The sequence below is a fragment of the Pristiophorus japonicus genome, chromosome 8, assembly GCF_044704955.1.
Source record: "Pristiophorus japonicus isolate sPriJap1 chromosome 8, sPriJap1.hap1, whole genome shotgun sequence".
Classification (NCBI taxonomy): domain Eukaryota; kingdom Metazoa; phylum Chordata; class Chondrichthyes; family Pristiophoridae; genus Pristiophorus; species Pristiophorus japonicus.
The window spans coordinates 74786151-74803449 of NC_091984.1; the positions used below are offsets into that span (position 1 = coordinate 74786151).

General features: G+C 41.4%; 1 protein-coding gene across 5 annotated transcripts in view; it reads left to right on the forward strand.

The window, feature by feature from the left end:
- frem1b (Fras1 related extracellular matrix 1b) overlaps positions 1–17299 on the forward strand; it is a 304502-nt gene that overhangs the window by 141261 nt on the left and 145942 nt on the right. For all 5 annotated transcript variants that reach the window (XM_070886932.1, XM_070886934.1, XM_070886935.1 and 2 more), the window contains exons 16-19: positions 2419–2671; positions 3873–4067; positions 7606–7791; positions 16389–16585. In XM_070886932.1, the coding sequence (XP_070743033.1) occupies positions 2419–2671; positions 3873–4067; positions 7606–7791; positions 16389–16585 (831 nt within the window). The remainder of the gene's footprint in view (positions 1–2418; positions 2672–3872; positions 4068–7605; positions 7792–16388; positions 16586–17299) is intronic.

The window sequence follows — 17299 nt, forward strand, 5'->3', positions numbered from 1 at the left end:
CTTACTAGACCCTCGATCCCATAGTACTTCCGGAAGGTGATTTGTGTCTTCCTTCGTAAAGACAGAACCAAAGTATTTGTTCAATTGGTCTGCCATTTCTTTGTTCCCCATTATAAATTCACCTGAATCTGACTTTTAATGATGTGAATAGAAAACATTGCCCTACTGACACAAACTGGATTCACAACTAGTTGCTGAATACATCGGTTGACCGAATTTTAATAAATTATATCAATCCATTTTTTCTGACCACCAGAAGTAAAATTCTAGTAAGATTGGTAAAAAACACTTTGTTCATCTGATATCTCAGTGAGTAAATATACTACATATATACATAATGTGGTGTTGAGGAAGGTCTAAGGCTGGATCCCTGGTCTGTGCTTAGTTTGCTAATCTCAGGCGGACCACAGTTGGAGAACTGCAAATGGTTTTTAGTTCCTAGGCTAAGGAGAGGAAAAAGTCCTGCCCTGATTACTATCCAATAACATTATGCTGGAAAGTGTGCTGTGTTGGAATCAGGCGAAGATAGCATCAGGCTCGACTTCATAATTACAGAAATTGTTTGAGTAAGGTATGGGCGAGCTACTACAACTGTGGACTTATTCCAATATCAGGCAGAGTCCACACCTTCAAGGGAGGAGCAGAGAGAAAGGGTTAGAAATTCATTTTTTGGCGAAAACTGTCTTTTTTCGTCAGAAATACCGCTTTCGCTCCGCTACCGCTACGAAGCTTAAAATTCAAGCTTCAATTTGCGCAGTGGTAAAAATCGGCGTTGCACGAGGATTTGTGGCACAAACTGCAAATTTTCTGTAACTTTACTCCGAGGCCGATACCGCTGCGAGAGAGGCCTTGGGAGGGGGATGAACACCCCCCTAAAATTCCATAAACAAAAAATAAAAAATCACAGAACATTCACTTAACTATCGAATCACTGAAAAAGAATTTAAAAATAAAAACTTTAACTTGCCTTTTTTGCAGGTCTACATACTTACCGCTGCTCCAAGGGCTGCAGTGCAGCTTTTTACCTGCCGTTTTTTTTTGGTCCTAAATACAGGTGCGCGCTGAGCCAAATTTTTGCCAAAAGTGATATTTCAAGACTTGCACGGCGGCGGTCCGCTCCCCAGCGATCTTAAAAACCGCCGCCGCAAGACGTCTCTGAATTTTCCGCCGACTGTTTTTCGTGAAAAATGGCGAAATATCATAAAAAAAACGGTTGCAAAATCGGCAAATTTTTAGCCCAAAGGGAAATAGTAGGGGAAAAAATGTATTAAAAAAATTAACTGTTCATTATCTCATTGCCAGTTGTGGGACTTTGCTGTGTGCAAATTGGTTGCCATTTCCTACATAATAACAGTTTATTAGCTGTGAGCCAGTTTGGGACATCCTGAAGACACAAAAACCCTTATATCAGAGCAAGTCTTTTTTTTTCTTTTATATGCTTATTTTGTTTCCTCTGATTTTCCACCTTACTCAGTTAAACTGTGAGGGCAGGTGGGGATTACAGTACAAGAGCCCAAAATTCTGATCTGGGCCATGGGCAGGGAGCCCAGCGGTGGCCAGAATTTCAGCTGGACCTGGTTTTACACAGGTCGCCATTTTCCAGTGGGGAGGAGAGCGCGAATTCTCTACCTCCCAACAGGTCAAGTCACTATGTCTGGGGAATTTCGGGACTAACCATCTGCCAAGCACACCTTTAATAACTGGCAGGAAACCTCTCGCCAACTGAAAGCAGGCATAATCTCTGCTGAGGCCCAAGAAAAGGTGCCAGAGGAGATTGATTTCCTTTGTCGTGCCTGAAAATGGCTCATTTTGGAGCTGTCAATTTTTAAAGTTTCTTTAGCCCAGGAAATGCCTTGTGTGTGTGTCTGCAGATTCTCGGGCCTCGATATTTATGGAGATGCGGGGAGAGTGTGGGAGAACACACTAGTGTGGGGAAAATCTGGCAAGGTCACAGGGACGCAGAGATCCTGCCAAATTTAATGGCAGGATTTCATTATAATTTTTTTCTTCCGTTTCCCGGCCTGTTGCCGACCAAATTAGCAGGCAGGCTGGCTGCCGGTTGGAAAAACCAATGGCAGGAGACTACAGCTGGGGTCCCTTGGGGATGGTACCCGGAAATCTGGAGGGAGGAAGGCCAGAGATCGGGGCTTGGCGGGAGGAGCAAGGGGAAGGTCTGCGATCGTAGCAGCGGGGAGAGAGAGGTGGCGATCGGCAGAGGGGAAGTCATAGGCTTCTTTGAGGGGGTGGGGGGGGGACCATGCTCCTCCTGGCCTACAAGGAATGCTATAAAAGGCACGACTTTCTTGAGCCAGCAACTTCCGCCTCCCTTTTGCTGCCGGGTTTCGCAAGGCATAGGGGAAGAGGAAAATCTGTCCTTTCAAGTTTGATATGCTTTAATTCTTTGATCCTTTCTTTAAGATTATACCAATTAATGATGAACCTCCAGAACTACAGCCACATTTAAAATCTAGACTACAATGTCCTGAGGGAGAAAAGGTTACCATTACCTCAGAGTACCTTTACGCTACTGATACTGACAGCGACGACATGAAGCTGACATACATGATCGCTCGTTCACCATCATATGGAGTGGTACAAAGAAATGATGTCATGGTTGACAAATTCTCGCAACTGGATATCATCCAAGGATTAATCTCCTATTGGCATACTGGTAGGAACATTGGAACGAGTACTGTTGATTTTAACTAGGAAGTGGATGTGCAAAACATAATTCTGCTTGCTTCACAGATTTAATTGGTTAATAGTGAGTGACATATTTTTCCTTCTAATTGTTATATATTTTTTACAAACAAAGGCCTGGAAGAGTATGAAGGTAAATTTCTGACATACATTCAAAACGCAGCTATACATCAGATGTCAATCGGTCAGAAAATCTTGCAAGGAGGCCTTTGGCCTACTCTATGCCTGCGATTTTTCAGCTGGGTTACAGTGCTGTTGTTTGAGGCTTTTGCTCCTGCCTATGAGAATCTCGATTAGCCAGAAAAAATATTAAAAATGAAGTAACCTGTGAAATGCACAGGCATCACTTTAGCCACCAAATAAATGTACTTTGGGAAGTAACTTCCTGGTCTTATTGTTTATCTTCCTTCGATCTGTACTTTGGGATTGTTTTAGAAATAATTGCATTTTTGATTTATTTTTGGACTTTTTGGGATTTTGTCTGGTTTAATGTTTAGTTTTTGGCTTTTTTTTGCATTTTTGTCGAATTTTTATTTTATCCAGTAATTTTAAAAATCTTTTTAAGCACCCAAATCTGTTCGGTTGGACAATTCCTTGGGATTTTATCTTCTCCTCAGGGAGCTACAGCACAAGAAGCAGTTGCAGGAAAATACCTAGAACATTTGGCAAACTTCCTCAAAATGGAAACTGCGTTCACCTGCTCTGCACTCCTTCCCAGCCAGATAGCAGAATTCTGAAGAGGGTATCCTTCTGCCCCAGAGAAGACAACACTCCTTTGTTGCACCTCACTCAACATGACTGCCACGACGCTTTTAGTAAATAAGCCAGTTCTAGCTCTTCCCTGAGACCTTTCATTTTCTCTAGCCAATTCTTGCTGCCTTGTGAATAGAATTCCTGCAGCTACATTCAAATCACCAAAATCTGTGAGTTCCCCCTTAAGGCACAGCAGCAGCTCTTTACATGTGCTGTTACATAAGATAATCTGACCCTGCAACCTTCATACTTCACGTGTAGGCCCAATCTATGCAGGGAGCACTGAATAATATGTTAATAAGCGGGATTTACAAACCCACTCAAAAGATGCTGAATGTGCTTGGGACGTTGGTTTTGGTTGAGAATAGCAACCCTATAAGGACTTATTTATACATTAATCATTTTTTTCCCCATTCCAGGCGGTGAAATAGGATACAGTTCTTGCATGGACACTGTAACAGTAATTGTCTCTGATGGAGAAGCAGGCACTGTGGACAGCTGCTGTTACGATGGACCTCTTCCACCACCAGTGCCACTCCATGGCTCTCTCCCTTTCTATGACCTTAACATCACTGTAATGCCAGTCAACAATCAACCTCCTACAATTAATGTTGGTTAGTCGACAATCTTATTTATCTGTATATACCGTAACTATCTCAGATTGGTTGGTGTAGTATGTTAGAATACTGCGGCATGAATTTAATATTGTTGCACTCAATGTAGCATTTCGTTTTTCTTAAATGATTCCATGGCTTTTCCACTATTCTATCTAGAAGTGTATTCCATGATCATTCTTTGCGTGAAGGAGAACTTCCTGTGATCAGTGTTGAATTTGCATTCTACCAGCTTAAACCTGCATCTTTTTCCCTACTTCTCTTTTTGGTTTAAAGTAATATTCTGAGATTTTCACTATCTTATACAACACTAAATTATTATAGAGTCCATTTTCAACCCTCTTTTTGGCTGGGAAAGGGTGGTAACAGGCCAAAAATCATTACACAGGACTTACCGGCCTATTTCTGCTGATGTCTAGCCTGTTGTGATTTTAGAATTGGCCAGGAAACAAGTGAACAGTGCTCCCATCCAAAATAGGCAAAGCCTACTTACAAATCAGGGTCTTACGGTGTGTATAGGATCCAGTTGCAATTTTGGTGTTTGACTGGGCAAAGCACACTCTTCATGTGTTCCCTCCACTGGAACCAAACCAGCCAAACCAATCGTACTTAAAGGGTCCATTGCAGGACACTTGCAAGTCTTTCTGTCTTTTTTTCTTTATGTTGAGCTTGATTGTTCTCTGGTTACTATCCACCAAGGGTGCCATGACTTCTATTCCTTGTATGCTGCCTTAGCCACTTGCCTTTACTAAGTTAAGATATGCGTTATCGCTTGTGACTTCCCTGACACATTTCACTATGAAGCAATCCCAAATTATATTTACCAACTCGGATTCCAAACCACTTGGTATTCCTAATTTCATTTGGTTGATTGAAGACATCCATTATAATAATTTTGCTGTTTACATATACCCATTTTTATCTCTTGTTGCAGCAAACTGCCTTCCATCTCACCTAGTGGCCTAGTATTACCATTGTTTTTTTCAGATTAAGGATAGCTAACCAGTGTAGTTAATTTAGAAACTTTTCACCTCCCATGGGATCAACTTCATTCTTCAAATGAACTACATTCACTGCAAATGGAGTCCAGTGCAATGACTATCTCGTTCAGGCAGCCCACAAGGTTGGATGGTGTGTTCATTGTAAGAGGTACTATTTGATGCTTGGGATTAATTTGCACTGTTGGGGCAAGATAGGAGTTTTACTATAATTCTATAGATGACAAGCGAGTGCTTAATGCTCATGCTAGGTCTAAATAGTTGGTAAATGGTTCATTCCTCAGCACTGACCTTGGTCAATGCAAACGTTTACCTCACTCCAAGAAAATATGCCCATAAGCAGACTGTCTTTCTGCTAATCCCTAGAATGTATCATCTTAGATAACTGCAAAGTAATGGTCTGAATCAGAAAATTATTATAAAGATGTGGGTTTAACATTAATAGGAAATTGTGTTACTGTCCATATCAGGTAAGTGACCATAGAAAAATTGGTATCACTTTTGAAATTTACATTTGATGATGGTCACATCATCAGAGAGGATGTAAGGCCTAGTATGAACAAGGGACTTTGAAACTGCACTCATGCAGAAAACTGCTCAAGGTCACTGGTGACAGTACAATCCATCTGCTAGACTGTGCAGTCACAGGAAATATTAATATACACGGGTAGTTTGCAAGTCCTCTGCATTCAAAGTTAAGATTCTGCAAATATTGTATCCACCAAACACAGATGCTAGACCCCATATGGAAGCTGTGGGCAATCGCTCACATGCAGTTTTTGATTTAGATAGATAGATATGAATGTAAAGTTATAGAATTTGTGTTTTCTAAGTGTTTACAAGACTACAGTGTTGTGTGGATTTAATGAAACTTAGGCAGAGTCAGGAATATCAACTAAATATTATTATATCTCAAAATGTCATTGTTAAATATACATAATGAAAAAATAAATTTGAAACCGAATTACTTATATTTCCCACGCTATAGAGTTTAAAACTTCTTTTTCCCCCCCTTCTGTCCTGAAAATGCTAAGATATAGCCTCATGAATGCCAGCAGCAATCCATACTTGACCTATGTATTGGTGGCTGTGCCTTCAGCTGCCTATGCCCTAAACTCTGGAATTCCCTCCCTAAATTTATTTGCCTCTCTATCTTTCCTTCCTCCTTTAAGCTGCTCCTTAAAACCTACCTCTTTGACCAAGCTTTTGGTTACTTGTCCGAATATTTCCTTATGTGGCTCGATGTTAAATTTTGTGTGATACGCCCCTGTGAAGCACCTTGGTTTGTTTTATTACAGTAAAGGCACTATGTAAAAGCAATTTATTGTAAGTGGTCATTCTTCATGCGTAATTTTAGATAGTGATATTGGGAATTTCCTTGGAGATTCTTCTGATCAGGAGCCATAACTTCTGCAGATGATCAACGGAAACCCTGGATAGAGGCATCAACAGTATTTCTGCTGATCTGCCAAAGTTACAGTGACAGTTTAGGAGAATGCCCAAGGGAATCCCTGTCATCAGTGTTTGCAGGCCATTTGATCATTATAGACATAACAGACAATCCTGCCTTTAGCTGCAGTCCAAATATATGAACTTTCCAACAGGAATCACTGTATTACTATCAGGAGCTGAAACATGGCTAATTTCTTCCCATCATTGTCCAAGGGCACTGAGCAAAAGAATGTGAGAGTACTTGTTCTGATGGTCTACACTGAATGAGCAATGTACCAGATTTGTCAAGGCTACTGGTGTGCTAGGATATTTACACAATAAGATAAACCAATTACATAAGGCTCAAGCAACTGGCTACATAGGCACAGCTGAGTTTATGGAGTAAATTATTTATTCAATGAAATGTTGAGAAATATCTGCTACCTCATTCTATAAAAGATGCTGCTTTTGTACATATATTGATTGTTGTACAACCTGTGGAGATGGAGTGGGAACCAGAACAGTTCAACATTGCATTCTGATGACCCCTGTTCCCATGGCTCATTTCTAATGACACTGTTATAACAAAGGTACTGCTTTGAGACATGCTTCAAGCAATGCAGAGCTAGCTTAATAGTGTTATGCCATCTGTTACATTTTGCCAGTACAATCAAGCCACTGCATGCATGTGTGCTTGCATAGATGTGCAGTGCTCCACTAACTGAGGTCCAGATCTGAGAGCCAACAGGACATTTGACTTTTTGCGAACATTAAAGAATTAAAAAATTGAGTTTAAAACGTTTCTAGGCTTTCCAAATGACCTTCTGGAAACTTTTAAGTTTGCCTTGCATCAATTGTTTTTATACTGCGGTCATATTGAAATAATGCAAGATTATCTCCTCAAGATAGTTTCACACCACAAACCAGAATTGAATCTGACTCTTCAAAACAGTTTCATTGATGCAAAGTCGAAAACACTTTGCTCTAATGCAAACTGCACTGTATAAACAGCCCATAATATTCCTTGCAGCCTTTGTGAGACTTACTATTATACTGGCACAGTAAAGCTACTTTAGTTGTATAACAGAGCATAACCTCTTCATTTGTAGGAGATATGTTCACCGTGGATGAGGCATCGCAAGCCAGTTTAGTATTGGACTTTCTGTCTGCCACAGATGAAGACACCATCTCAGAGGAACTAATCTTTGTGCTGGAGAGTTTACCCCAGTATGGATATCTGGAGAACACACTCCCATCACCAGGATATGAGAAGAGTAATGCTGGAATAAACATAGGTAAAAAAGTCAGTTTAATCTCCATTTCTACACGACTTAAACTTTTACACTTGCTGAACACATACAAAGAACAGACTTTGAATAATTTGTGCCTAATAACCACTGTAATTGCAAAAATGCAATGAACTTTTGAAAACTTACATAAATTGTCAAAATGAATTATTTAAAATTAATATTGATATTATTTTCTTTTCTTTTCACAACCTGAAGCATAAACAATGCATGGCTTGATGATTAGTTATCACATTAAATACTAATTTCCTGTAATTATATAGTTAAATAAAACTCCTGTGGTCTATTCTTTGAAGAAAAATGTCCTTCTCTTCCTTAAAGGTGACCCAACTCAGTTACATAATTCTCATGACCCCCGATTTTACAAGATGTTTATGTTTTCTGCATGACTGCAACTTCAGGATGTAAATTTTATTTTTTTATATATCATTCATCGACAGACATAAGTAGTTGAAATAATGAATAATGTGTAACCGAGAGGCAATGTTGAAATTGCGGTTGGAGGCTTCCCGCGGGCGGATGCCCCCAACCTGAAACATTTCTAACAATGTACTTGGTGGTCCGGGAGGAGCTTGCGATTCCGCTGGGGAGGTCTTCTCTTCCCGCGCTGCGAAGCACGCTCCCGTCCTCCTGGTTCCACAGAGAAGGTGCAGTCACATGTGACTGCTCAGCCAATCAGGTACAGTATTCCACAGCTTTCTCATTGATAGCAATGAGAACTCATTGGGGTCAAGTTTCGGCCTGAGCTGCTCCTATTTTTTTGGAGCAACTGGTTTAGAATGGAGCATCTTAGAAATTGCAATTCTCGGCATTTAGTTTGCTCCAGTTCTAGTCAGTTAGAACAATTTCATTTTGGAACAGATTTTTTTTTTCAAAAGCGGGTGTGTCCGGCCACTTACGCCTGTTTTGAAAGTTTAGGCAGAGAAAACTTACTCCAAACGAACTTAGAATGGAGTAAGTCTAGATTTTTGTACGCTCAGAAAAACCTTGCCTACACTTTACAAATCAGGCGTAGGTTACAAATCAGGCGTAGGGAACGTGGGGGTGGGGGAGGGGGTGGGAAGGGAAGTCATTAAATTCTACAAGCATTCAACAGTCTTACTTATACAAATAAAGAGCCATCCTGACTAAAAAATTATAAACAAAGCAAAGACAAAATATTGAATATTCCTACCTGTGTGAAGCAGGTGAGGATTGTGGAATTCTCTGCCCAAGGAAGCAGTTGAGGCTAGCTCATTGAATGTATTCAAATCACAGATAGATAGATTTTTAACCAATAAGGGAATTAAGGATTACGGGGAGCGGGCAGGTAAGTGGAGCTGAGTCCACGGCCAGATCAGCCATGATCTTTTTGAATGGCGGAGCAGGCTTGAGGGGCTAGATGGCCTACTCCTGTTCCGAATTCTTATGTTCTTATGTTCTTATCCACATCTCAGTGAATGTTCACTTCTTCATGGGGGTGTCATTTGATTGGCGGGGCTGTGTGCCCTTATTGCAGCAGCTACCTCCATGATGGCCTGTGCTGACACTTGCATGCCCTCCCTGATGGCCTGTGCCGTCGATTGCACTCCCTCGGACATTCCCTCTCTAAGTTCCCGTGTCATTGCTGCTATTTCTTCCGTCAGGACTGTCACCTCTTCACCCACTGCACTGATGCTACTGATGAGTGATCGGGTAAGCTCATTGGTCTCCATATCCAATGCCACAACCTGAGCCGCATCTGTTGCACGCTGCATCTCAGGAGAGCGTGTCTCCAATCTCCTCCTCCTCTGCCTGGGTCTGCCTCGTGGCACCACTACACTGGGAGGCACGGGCACGGACGGTGGGATGCTCGGTGTTTCAAATGGCACCACCACACAGTGAGGCATAGGCTGGGATGGTGGGACGCTCTGTGTTCCAGACGGCAGTACTAGAGAGGGAGGCACTGGTTGGGATGGTGGGATGCTCTGTGTTCCAGACGGCAGTACTAGAGAGAGGAGCGGGCTGGGACGGTGGGGCGCTCAGTGTTCCAGACGACAGCACTCGAGTGCGAGCTATGGGCTGGGATGGTGGGTGAATGGGTGTAAACTGCTCCATTATATCACCAGCAGCACTGGGACCCGCAACGTCGGAATCAAAACCATGGAAGGTGGAACCAGAACCTATGCAAGGGGTTGAAACTCTGATGCCCCTTAATGGGGACTCATAAACATTAATTTGGAAGCTCTCCCCTGTAGACATTTCAGTCATCGCCGCCATCATCCAGTCTGGATCGTCTGCATCTGGTTGTACTGGTTCTGTATTTTCAGGATCCTCAGGGTTGGCAGCAGCATCATCATCATCATCATCATCATCATCATGTTCTGCAAAATACATCAGAACAGTCAAATGTTTAGCAGCAAGGGAGGGGGCAGGATGGGTGACATGAGTACTCTCACACATAGCAGGCCAGGTAGCAGGTTCATTTAAAAGGCCACGATGCATTTTCAGGATTTAGCCTCTTCCTCACGTGTGGGCCCAGCCTTGGCTATACTGATTGATTTTCTCCATGTACGACTCATCATAGCTGCTACCCTCTGTTCCAAGGGTGTCAGTGGATGCAGATTGGGCGTGCCTCCTCCTGTTCGAGTTGCTTCCCTTTTGTTGTGGGCCAATTTCTTCTGCAAAGTGTAAAATACAACTTTTCACAGAGTGCGTCTTTCTGCAGGGTGGGACATACAGATAGTCACATTACAATTATGATTACATTAAAAATTGAAAATATTACTTACACTAACTACTTGACCAAGGTCGTGCCATTTCTTTTTACACTGGCTTCCAGATCTCATGGTATGCACCACTGCGCAGTAATCTTCTGCGACTTGGTTCCAGCGTTTCTTCATTTCTTTAGGTGGCACTTTTATGCGACCTCTATTGCTGGTATCTAGTTCCTGCCATCTCTGCTCAATGACGTTGACTAATATCTCCACTTCCTCATGCAAGAAATTCTTTGTTCTTGGTGGACGTTGTTCCATTGCTGCATTGAATTGACATTCTTATTTTTCAAAACACACAGTCCTTAATTTGCATGCACCTATGCAGCACCTGTTCTGGAAGTTTAGCAGTGAAAAGCAGCACTCACTGATTTCAGCAGGTGATTTATTCAATAGTGCTGCTAAAAGCACTCCTTCAGCCACCAAAAAATCACCAAAATTCAATCCCAAGCTTTTCCAGAGATCCACGAGACAAATCAGCACTTTTCTTTAAGTTCCTTTAAAAAATGGGCGAGTGCCAATGTTTCTGGGCTACTGCGCATGCACGCGCGCTTCAACGAGCACGCGCAGGGCTGCCGGAACGACGTTGCCTCATTTAACTTAGCCCCGCCCCCCTCCACTTGCAGAATCGGCGCGCCTCTGTGGCTCCGCCCCCCGCTGCTGTGTGTGCGTCGCGCTGAGCTCTCGGACCAGCAAGGAGCCGGAGAATTCAGAGGTATTTTTCTGTCGCACCTTTAGGCACGAAAAACGGGCGTCCAGGTCAGGGCTGCACCGTTCTAGGCGCGGTCCGAAACTGGACCCCTTTACCTCCAAGTTCTCATTGCTATTAATGAGAAAAAAACAAACACACTAAACACATGTAATAAAAAATAAAAAACACACCTCACATAATTAAAATTAAAGTTAATAAATATCTTAGAGAAAAAAATGTTTTCCGAGTTTTTAAAAAGTTTTTTTAATTATGGTTAAAAATAATGTGTTTTTTTAATTTAATTTAATTATATTTTTGTATGTTTTTAAACTCTCATGCCTGTAACAGTAGGCTATACGCCTGCTTTTATCAGGCGCAAGAATTTTGAGGACATTTGCTGGGCAAAATATGGGTAAGTACCGCAATCTTGCCCTTGCAAATGTCCTTGCACCCGCTATGTTTGACAGATCAGAAAAGCTGGTTTTCAGCGCATGTGCATTCTGCCCTGAAAACCAGCTTCTACGATGCTTTTTCGGGTCCGGGGAGGCTGGGATTTCCAGCCCAATGTATCAGATAGTTAACTCCAATTATACATGGGGCTGTTACTTTTAGATTGATATCAAAACCTGGCAATAATGTTAAGAGCCTGGAAATTCCATTGCCCTGCCAGAAATATGGCAGGGCAAGACTTCTGCCAGGCAATATGCCCTAGTACTAACCCTATACTAAATTTTAGGGGCAGGGTTATTAGCATAATTGGGCAGACACACAATTTGTGGCACTCTCTGGATGTCTGTCCTAAGTGTGGGGGATTCTGGAATTTCAGGGCCATATCCATCAGAGGTAGTGGTCTGGAGTAACAAAACTGGCCAACTAACAATTTTCTTTTTTTGCTGACTTTATCTTTAGTTTAGTTGCTATTTTCCTAATAGTAGTAAATCGCTCTGACATTGATTACCATTCAGATACAGGCCTCACTTGGGTGTCTGCCATCTGTGATCCTAGTGAATGTTGCCTCCTTAACCTCCTTGATCCATTTGCAGTTTTTCATTGAATCATAGAATGGTTACAGGACAGAAGGAGGCCATTTGGCCTGTCGATCCTGTGCCGGCTCTCTGTAAGAGCATTTCAGCTAGTCTCCCGCCCTTTTCATGTAGCCTTTCCCCGTGGCACAGTTGACCACACCATACTCCTCGAATGCCTCTCCTCCGTTATCTAGCTCAGTGGGACTGGGTTTCATTTTTACTTATCAAATCGTAGCCAGAGCATCTCCAGCAATGGTTTCTCTTCCCATCCTGAACCTTTATTCTGGAGTTCCCAAAGTATCTATTCTTGGCTTTAAAGTTCCTCAACTTGAGGAGCACAAAACAAGAAAGAAAAGGGGAAGAACTTTGTGAGAAGTACAGGAAGATGTCAAAACTAACCAAAAAGTTATATTTTCTTCTTTTACATGCAATTATTAAAGCTCATCTATTTCTGTTTGCGAGTAGCATTGGCCCATCACACAAGTCTGTGCACCTTGGTTTCCCCTGGGCTAATTTGATCACCTTGCCCAGTAGAAACTGACTAATCAGCATGTACCTGCATTAACGTTCACTTTCACATTTTTCAGTTAAGAAGCTGTTCAATAACCAGGAATTCCAAACAGGGCATAATTCCAGCTTTGCAATAGCAGTGAGGACATCAATACACAAGCTGTGGCTGATCTCAATATTCAAATATCACAGATCCTTCTTGAAGTCATGCATGAGTAATAGAATTACCTTTTTGAGACCAGTGGGCAAGCCAGTAACTACACTGAGGTCCAAGATGTATTATTGAGCATATCAATATTGGTTTAGAACTCAACAGGCACAAAAGGATGTGAGAAAGAAGTACTGTACCAAGAATTGAGGAGCCATCAAAATAATGCAGACATGGAACTAGAAATACTGCAGCTTTATCTATGGATTGTATCACATTTTTCAATCTGATCGTTTAAGAGATTGCAAATATTATAATCAGAACCCACAACTAACAATGTATTGACTATATATTTAAAATGTGGACTTATTACATTGCATTCTACATGCCATGATTATACAGGAAAGCAACTGACCCGTCCAGTAATGTGTACTTTACACTGCAAGCTCAAGATCTGTGAAAATTATGATTAATATCTGTACTATGCTGCCAATTTGCAGAAATATTCTTATCTATCTTTGTGATCTTTTTTACGTCTTTGAACTTCTTCTGAGCCCCCCTCTAGGTCCTCACTGTAGTCAACACTGAGGTTGCATGCTCTCTGATATATCAGCATGCTTATTACCTCTGGAGCTTGTTGGCCAACCTCCGAGATGAAAAAAAGTCGTCGTGTTTCCCTATAATTAGTTAATAAGAAACTGCAGGACCGGGAAGTGAAGCAGGATTCCTGAATTTGCTGCTGGGGCCACATAGAGATATTCACACTCGACAGTTGAATAAGAAACATTTTGTAATGTATGTTGATTAAAGTGGCTTGTTAGCTGCTTGTGATGCATTAAAGGATCGTTATTACAGCAGTGTCACAATAGGCTTTTTATCATCTCTGCTAACAAAATGCTATTGCTCAAATATAATAACATAAGAAATAGGAGCAGGAGTAGACCATTCGGCCATTCGAGCCTGCTCCACCATTCAATAAGATCATGGTTGATCTTCTACCTGAAGTTCACCTTCCCGCACGATCCCTTAGTATCCAAAAATCTATCAATCTCTATCTTGAATATACTCAATGTCTGAGCATCCACAGCTCTCTGGGGTAGAGAATTCCAAAGATTCATAACCATTTGAATGAAGACATTTTTCCTCATCTCAGTCCTAAAATGCCAATCCCTTATTCTGACACTGTGACCCCTAGTTCTATACTCTCCAGCCAAGGAAACATCCTCCCATGTCCATTGAACAATTGTGTCCACCTGATATTTTGTTTGTGGAACATAAAAAAATCTATGAAATAAAAGTATTTAACCTCATTTTTCAATAAAAGAAATTATAGCTCACATTGCATTATGAATAGACCACCCCTTTGTGACAGATTCCCCATCTGATAATATACATTTTGAGACCAGGGATTTGTTAGAGTAAATTTAACAATAATCAAAACAGTCACTCAGTATTCTTCATAAATGTCAAACTGCTTTTCTTGGATGTTATGGGTCAGTACTGAAGGTTTACAAGCACTGCAATACACCTAAAGCATGTCTGGGAAATGAAATCAGAAGTTTGAATTGCAGATATGTCTTGTTTACATTTCTAAATTCAAAGCTCAGTTATGGATTTCTATAGGTTGTAATGACCTTGATGTGCACTTTGTGCTGTAATCTGTCACAAAACGTATTGCTGATGGAGCTTGAAATCCAAACTGATATAAATTAGTTAAGTTCAAAAAAAATGAACAGGCCACATTTGTCCAATTAAACCAATTTGATTTCAGTGATTATTTCAAAGATCCAGGGTAATGATGGTGAATTTGAAAGGTTTGAGAAAATTGCTGTTGTATATTTAGAATAATAGAGTTGCTCAGAAAACTGCTGAGAGAATATCATCCAAACCCAGATTTTGCTTTCTTAAGCTGTTATTGTTATGCCTTCAGGGAATTTTCAGTCATGCTACAGTCCTGGGACAACCAATAACCTGATCTTAAGCTGCCATTATCACAATCGTCAAATTAGGTACTGGAAAGGTTCATGCTACAACAGATGCAAAGTCTGATGCAATATAATTTATTATAGTACAGTGTTCATGGGAAATATTCAACAGTTTAAAAACATTTAGTTTGAGTTGAAATACAATCATGAAGGATCTCCGATTGTGATGTGCTTTGGAATCTTTAATTATCGTAAAGATGCAATACAAATGTAAGTTGGTGAATGATGACACAATGACATTGTTGCACCACCATTTTAGCATTATATATCTGGTAAAATTATCTCAGTTATTCCAACAAGCAATCAATGTCCTTGTACTGTGTAAACTAGTGATCAGTGTGTATTGTGCGAATGGGGTGCATTTAAATTAAGTTACCCTAAAATACCAAATAATCTTGAGAAGTGGTAAAATATGTGGTACTTTTAAAAGCTATATTAGGGGAGTGGGTTCTGTATGCCTAAGAACTGTAGATTCTAGCACAAGATCTCAAATTAATTGTTTGTAATCTTGTGTCTGATAAGGCAGCAATGAGGTTCAAGATCTTTGCACTGGATTTTCGGCCCCTGTTAGCACCCCAGAGGGGCGGCAATGGCGGCATTAAGCACTTTCAGGCCGGCGGCCAGCTTGCAGCACCCCACCGGGACTTTCGGTGCCGGTTTCGATGGGGCACGAAGCATTACCGCCCAGAAGAGGCGAGCCGGTGTGCAACGTCCCTGGTTGCGACACCGGCTCGAATTTTGGCTGCCGCCCAATCCATAGTGCTCCATAGAGCGCCCTGCTGGGACCGCCTGTGAAAGCTGGCGGTCCAAGCTGCAGCGGCTGCTTTGAGGTAAGTAATGTTGACCTCAAGTAAGCATGATTGGGTATTTTTGCGATTAATGTTGTGGTGGCATGTTATTTTGGGGGAATGCTTTGTGGGGTTTTTTCAGGCTTCCCCCCCCCCCCCCCCCGCACCTCCCCACACACCCCCACACACCCCCAGGCCTATCTTACAGCGCTCTGAGACTGCCTGTTTAGCTCGGGATTTTCACTTGCCCAGCTGGTCTAGCAGCCTAAGAGAGGTGTGTAATGCCTCCCTTAGCACTGCGCCCCACACTTGGGGCCCAACTGATGAATTTTGCAGACTGAGGCGCAAACTGTTCCTGGGCGCAAACTTTACCGCCCCAAAATGAGCAGAGCTGAAAATCCAGCCCCTAATACCTCTATTAGCATGTTAAATCCTGGCACTCCACTCTCCTTACTGATACAAATGAATGGATTGTCACAGTTGTTGTAAGTCACCACCTATTGGCTGATCCAATTTATTTTTGCTGCGTGACTCCTGTTAGGCTAAATGTATTATCCTGTAGAGCTGAGAAGCAATATAGATTTATGGACTATATCCCAGGCCCCCAACTAGAGAAATGCGGCATGAATATGAATTACTTTGAAAGATTTTTATTTTGTGAGCAATTTAAAACATAGATGTTTGATCCAATCTGTTCCTTTAATAGCTTCCTTCAGTCTGCAGCACCTCAGGGCAGGCTACATCAACTACGTCCAGTGCAGACATAACCAGATGGAGCCCACAGCTGACCACTTTATGGTATCTGTTAGTGACGCTGTACATCAATCCATGGCAGTGCCGTTTTATGTCATCATCAACCCAATCAACGATGAAACCCCAGATTTGCAGCTGGGAAATATCACTGTAAGTACGGACATAGTGAAGAAACATAAACTATTCATATTTATTCATGGTCTATGTCAGAGAGTTCAGACTTTATTTTATATTTTATTCTGTATAACAGAGTTTATTTTTTTAAATATGTTTTAGATCTCTCCACATGTTCCATCATTAATAACAGTTCAATGGCCATTTGGTTACTATTAATCTGAAAGCCAGTCAGCTGAATCATATCTAGTTGTTTGAATTTGAGAGAAAAGAAATCCAAACAATGTATCAAAATGAGTATGCTCTCCAGTACATGGAGTTGTGTATGTCACGTGTAATTCAAGTGTAAACATCAGATGATGTGAATAAAGGAGGCAGACAAAAAGCAGGAAATTATAGACCAGTTAGGGAAAATGCTGGAGTCCATTATTAAGGAAGCAGTAGTGGGACATTTGGAAAAGCATAATTCAATCAAGCAGAGTCAGCATGGTTTTATGAAAGGGAAATCATGTTTGACAAATTTGCTGGAGTTCTTTCAAGTTGTAACGAGCAGGGTGGATAAGGTGGAACTAGTGGATGTGATGTATTTGGATTTCCAGAAGGCATTCGATAAGGTGCCATATAAAAGGATACTGCACAAGATAAAAGTTCACGGGGTTGGGGGTAATATATAGCATGGATAGAGGACTGGCTATCTAATAGAAAACAGAGAGTCGGGATAAATGGGTCATTTTCCGGTTGGCAAACATT